The 6,544-nt window shown below is 34.3% G+C and overlaps 1 protein-coding gene across 1 annotated transcript; it reads left to right on the forward strand.

The window, feature by feature from the left end:
• The first annotated feature begins 3,598 nt into the window (after window positions 1-3,598).
• Window positions 3,599-6,544, forward strand: LOC116023524 (probable disease resistance protein At4g27220). Its single transcript, XM_031264526.1, has one exon. It carries the CDS (start codon window positions 3,599-3,601, stop codon window positions 6,542-6,544), a length of 2,946 nt encoding a protein of 981 aa, XP_031120386.1.

Genomic DNA, 6,544 nt, shown 5'->3' on the forward strand with positions numbered 1-6,544 from the left:
GTCCACAAAATAATTTTCCAACTGTGACTAATACACACAAGTCAGAACATTAAGCTTCCTCTCCTGCAAACTTATATCACCTTTCAAACCTTTATAAGACAAAAGGAAGTTCCTTATATCACCTTTCAAACCTTTACAAGACATAAGGAATTTTACTGAAGTTTCTTATATCACCTTTCAAATCATTATATCACATTAAGCAATTCCTCACCTGAATATTTCAAACCTGCAGTTAGCTTTAGCTGGGGCCTGTGGGTTTCAATTCCTTGAATTGAAGTTTCTGTATTCCTTCTTTTGAAGTTCTCTTGTGAGTTTGAGTCTTAATTTCAAAAAACAAAAAACAAAAAAAATAAATAAAATTTGGAAGCATAATTACTTATCACCGCTTCTTCCTTGCTTATAAGCTACAATAGATTATTATCCATACCTCCACCGCTAAGTTGCTGTTTATAAAGAGCTTCAAAGTTCAACACCACAAAGCTGCTGCAGGTATGCAAATTCTATATATATACTGGAGTCAGTACTTTAAATGTGTTGATTTGACATCATGTGAACAAAAATGTGTTGATTTAAAAACCTAGACAAAAATGTGTTGATTCCTACACATTTTTGTCTTATCATTATCAAATCAACACAAAAATGTCAAGGGCCCCCTATATACTGCATTACTTTTTTATATTTCACAGTTCACACTTTACATACTTAAGTTTTAATACAAAAACTTTTTAAAAACTAAATTTTAAGTGATCAAGAATTTACTCTCTATGATTTCATTATTTATGATTATTTAGTGTATTATTGTTGAATTTAGGATTATTTAGTTTTATGGTTGACTTTAAAATTATTTTGCAGATTATTGTTGAATTCGTGTTAATCTCCATTAATTTAGGTTATATTGTGCTAAATTAAATTATTCGCGATTTATAGTTATATTATTGTGAAATTTGGTTAATGTTATTGTTCTATATATTTTAAATTAGTTGTGACTATATATAGGTGTATTATTTTATAGATTTGTTGAATTAGTGTTAATATTCTATATGTATGTTTGAATATATTGGTTATATTGATTTAGTTAGATTTGTGAAAAAAAATTATTTAAATTTGATTATATTGACAAGCATGTTATAAACAAGAGATGGACGTAACTGAGTCGCTTTAGTTTCATTCATGGTTTCTTTTTCGATGTGGACAACTTTTTAGTTTCCTTCGACGGGTGCACCTTTTGCGGCAAGTTCCACTTAGGTAAGATCTCTTATCAGTGTTTTTTTCTACTTTTGGCTTTCCTTTGTGCATTCGGTGATTGGCTGCACCGTGATTTGTGTTTAAATTAGTTGTGATTATTATTGTATTATTTTAGAAATTTGTTGAATTAGTGTTAATGTTTTACATATCTTTGAAAATATTAGTTAAATTAGAATTAATATGACAATTATTGATGTAACTTTTTTAAAAGAAAGTTTAAGTGGTAATTATGTAGTATGATGATGATGATTTAGTACTTCTACCATTACATGAAAACTTAGTTAAATACTTGGTATGATGTACTTTGAATATATTATTTTGCTTGTAAAGTATTGTTGAATAAATTATTTAGGAACTTTTGAATGAATTGTTATTGATAATACTGCATGTATTAATTGAGGGTGCGTTTGGTTCGCACATGGGAATCGGAATCGGAATGGGTATCAAATACTTGGTAAGGGTAATGAGTTTTGGTGAAAGTATTTAGCATGTTTGGTAGTTGGGTGGAATGGGAATGATTATTAATAGTTGGGGAAGAAATGATGAAGGGAGATGAAACCCTTATTTAATAAGGGTATGGGTTTTGCCATTGATGGGGGTATTCCAAACCCATAGTAGCATTCACAAAACCTATCAACCAAACACTGACAATCACTTTCATACCCATACCTTATGCCTAAACCCCCCAACCAAACACACCCTGAATATTTTTGGATAGGCTGTTGTAAAAGGGAATATACATCAGTACAATTTACTTCAATTTAATAACCGATCCATATTAGGAAAAAAATCAATGTAAAATCCTATAATTGTAGCAGCGTTTATGATTGAATAGTATGGTATTATATTTTCATTTAAAAGTAATGAATTTTCATTGAAAATTATTAGGGTTTTTATTTTTAAATATTGAAATTATTACATTTTTGTTAAATATATTATTTATTTCTTTGAAAAGTATTACATTAGTGTTTGCTAAAAATTATTACAGGTATTTCATTTTCACTTAAATGTATTTTTTTCTTGAAAATTATTTGTTTTTTTTTTAACAATTTTGAAAAATATTATATTTTCACTTTAAAATATTAGTCTTTGAATAAAAAATATTATATTTTTATTACAAACTATTACATCTTTTCTGTAATGTATTTTTTTTTAATTAAGCATATTATATATTTACTAAAATGTATTATTTTTGCTTAGAATTGAAATCAACATTGCAAATAAACAATTGAAAGCAACTAGAATCAAAATCAAATCAACAAATCAAGATCAAATCAACAATCAAATCAAAAATTAAGAATGTAATTATAAGAGTAGAAATTGAAATATTACTTGAATTGAAGAAGAAATCTTGAAACAATCTTGAGCAATACAATGTTGAAGTGGAAGATCTCCTCTAAATCTAGCTAGATGAATTGAAATTTGATTGGAATTGAAGTGTGGAAGTGGAGGGAATTTAGACTTAAATCTAGAGAGAGAATTTTCTAAACTGAACTAAGATGGAGGTGTGCTGGGATCCCCTGCAAAAATGGCTTAATTCCCCTTTTAAATCTCGCCCAACCGCCAAAAATCTTCGCGACGGACGCACGGCTGGACGCGCGTCCAGCGTGACTTCTGCTGCACAGACTTGAAAACTTCAGAGGCTTGAATTTTGGACGCGGGCGTCCACTCCGCGTCCACAGCAGAGTGCTCAAACTTCTACGGGCTGAAAATTGGACGTGGGCGTCCAACCCGCGTCCACAGCAGAGTGCTCAAACTTCAGCGGGCTGAAAATTGGACGCGGGCGTCCAACCCGCGTCCACTGCGCGTCCACAGCAGACTGCTGTTCTGCTGTGTCAACTTCTGCAAGCATAATTTCGGACGCATGGGCGGACGCGCGTCCATGGCCTGTTTTTTGCTTCAACTTCGGCCCGTGAGTCTATCTCCGAAATCCATGTCATTTGCCACCTTTTTGCACATCGTTTTACCTACAAAATGATTAACCATGTGGAACGGGGTCCAACGATAATAACAAGCATTTTAATGCAATTAAGGCCAAATCAAACATAAAAGCTTTCAATTGTGCGCAATCCTAGAATGACCTTGTAAAGGTGGCATCTTTTGCACTTATCAGAGCCTTAGGTCACTTTCGGGCTAAGGCCTCTGTAAGGCTTTGGCCTCCTGATTTAATTCAATGAATGCATCAGTTTCTTTAAAAAAGAAAAAAAAAAAAAAACTTACAGTTAATCTGGATTATGTTGTTTTTTTTCCCTTGGAAATTAAATTGAAAACTTGTTATTCCTAACAAAGGTAAATGGTAAGTATAATATGCATATCAAACTACTCTCTTTGTTTTCAGCGTATATATACACATATGGCAGACTGTATTTTGCAAGCAATATCGGCAGCATTTTGGGCAACAATAATACCGGCAGTACTTGTAGCAATATGTGAAGGCATTAAGGGATGTTTGGGTTTGAAAGAAAGTGTGGAAGGTCTTGAAAGAGAAGTAAATCAACTTACTAACCAGTTGGCCGACTTGCAAACAAACATGACAAAGTTGGAAGAAGGAGGTATAAGGAGGAGGCAAGAAGTTGTTGGTTGGATTGAGCAAGCAACAAAGCTGATAGAAGACTTTCCAACTGTAAAAGAAAGGGCAATACACGGGCAATGCTGGGATGAGTGTTCAAGTATAAATCTTGTCAAAAAGATGACACAAGCAGTTAAAGATGCTAGGAATGAACTCAAAAATATTGTTCAACTTACAGTTGATGTGGATGAATGCACAATACCGGATGAATGCACAATACCTTCACTAGATGTCTCTCAGTTATCTGGAAAAACATCTAATGATAATTTAGAGAAATTATATGGATGGTTAGAGGATGACAAAATCTCGAGCATTGGTGTGTGTGGGATGGGAGGTGTTGGGAAGACAACTTTGGTCAAACATATACATAAACGAATCCTCCAAAAAATGCCCCATGTTAAAGTTTACTGGGTCACACTTCCTCAAGATTTTAGCATAAAAAAGTTGCAATATGACATTGCCGAAATTGCAGGGCTTCAATTTCTTGACAAGAATGAAGAGCAAAGAGCAACCATTTTACACCAACACTTAGTGGGGAAGAAAACTATACTCATATTGGATGATGTGTGGAAATGCATTCCCTTGGAGAAATTGGGTAGCCCTCATAGAATTGAAGGGTGCAAGTTCATTATAACTTCACGCTCACTAGAAGTATGTCGCCAAATTGAGTGCCAAGAATTGTTCAAAGTCAAAACTCTTAATGAAAATGAAGCTTGGGATTTGTTCAAAGAGAATTTATTACTTCATGGTCATACCGTGCTCACCAAAGATATTGAAAAATATGCCAAAAAATTGGCCAAAAAGTGTGGCGGCTTACCATTGGCACTCAACACAATAGCGGCAAGCATGCGGGGGGTGAATGATGATCACATCTGGAGGAATGCCATTAAGAGTTTCCAAAATCTTTCTCTTCAAATGGAAGACTTGGAAAATAATGTGTTTGAAAAACTCAAATTTAGCTACAATAGATTGAGTGATCAAAGGTTGAAAGAGTGTTTCCTTTATTGTTGTTTGTATCCTGAAGATTATCATATTGATAAGGATGAAATAATAATAAAGTTGATTGTTGAGGGATTATGTGAAGATATAGATGAGGGTCATTCCATATTGACTAAACTAGTGAATGTTTTCTTATTGGAAGGAGGAGAAGGGTATGTTAAGATGCATGATTTAATAAGAGAAATGGCTTTAAAGATCTCAAAGTTCATGGTTAAATCTGAGCTTGTTGATATTCCAGAGGGGAAATATTGGACCGCTGAATTGGAGAGAGTTTCCTTGAGTTCAAGTACATTGAAAGAAATTCCAAATGACTTTTCACCCATATGCCATAAGCTTTTAACCTTGAATTTGAGAGAAACTTCAACCTCGGATTCTATTAGGGGAAGTGGCATTATTAAAGAAATCCCAGAATCTTTCTTGAAGTACATGCCACAGCTTCAAGTCCTTGATTTAAGTTATAACACTAATCTTAAGTGTCTTCCCGATTCTATCTCAAATTTGGAGAATCTATGTGGATTATTTCTTCAAGGTTGTAGACACATTAGTTGTTTGCCAGCAATGAAGAAGATGAAGAAATTGCGGGTGTTAAATATTCAAAGTTGTCATAGAATTAGGGAATTGCCTCAAGACATGGAATGCTTAGTGAGTCTCCAATATCTATATATGAAGTACACAAGCATACACTTGGAGATTCCAAAAGGGGTAATATCCAAACTAAGAAATCTTAAATGCATCCAATTGGACAACGGTGGGAGGTTGCTGAGTGAAGATTTGAATTGTTTGCCACATCTTCAAGAATTTTGGTGCTGCTATAATGAACTGCACGACTTCAACAGGTTGGTTAAAAATCTTAAGCAACTGAAATGCTACTACATATGTGTAAGCAGTAGTATGGATATTCACAGGCCGAGTTCACACTGGGGCAGTAATGTGAAGAAGGTGGATTTCACGGGAATCAATTTTACATTAGTTTTGCTTCCTGCAAACATTACTTCTTTAAAAATTGAAGATTGTGAAGAGCTAAATGGGTGCATAGCAGACTATTTTCAATCAATAATGAGTACTCTGAGACAACTAGAAGTAAATGACTGCCCGGGAGTAGAGTGGATTTTGAACAGCGAACAAATAATAGAAAATGCAAGCAACACTGGTGCCACCCCATATGAGAATCTTGAGGTGTTGACTCTCATGTCGCTGCCAAATTTAATAAGTGTGTGTAAGGGAGAAGATGTAATTCTTCCAGATTATTGCACCTTCTCATCCCTTAAACATCTCTTTATCCAAAAATGTAATAGTATGAAGAAGTTGTTGCCACACTCATTATCGCAAAATCTCAAAAATCTTGAGAAACTTGTTGTGACTGGCTGCTCTCAACTAGAAGTGGTAATAGGAGGAGTTGGGGGGGATGAAGAAGAAGAAGGTAGTAACAATACCCCAGTATATCTCCCCAAGCTTAAAGAATTACTTCTAAATAACTTGCCTGAATTGAAATGCATATGCAATGATAGGGAAATGATTTGCCCTTCCATTGAAAAAATAAGCATTTGGCGTTGTACAAATGTAAAGAGGATGCCTTCATTTCTCCCCATTAATGAGTCTACTGAACAACCATACCTTCCTTCATCCTTTCGAAAGATCGGATTACTTGAAGTTGAGAAAGAATGGTGGGAATCGTTGGAGTTGCACAATCCAAATGCAAAACACATCCTTCAATCTCACATCGAATGGTAA

This window comes from Ipomoea triloba, chromosome 6, assembly GCF_003576645.1.
Source record: "Ipomoea triloba cultivar NCNSP0323 chromosome 6, ASM357664v1".
In the NCBI taxonomy this organism is placed as follows: Eukaryota; Viridiplantae; Streptophyta; class Magnoliopsida; order Solanales; family Convolvulaceae; genus Ipomoea; species Ipomoea triloba.

Coding starts and splice junctions, on each gene's coding strand:
- LOC116023524 (XM_031264526.1), top strand. CDS start 3,599: ATGGCAGACTGTATTTTGCAAGCAATATCGGCAGCATTTTGGGCAACA.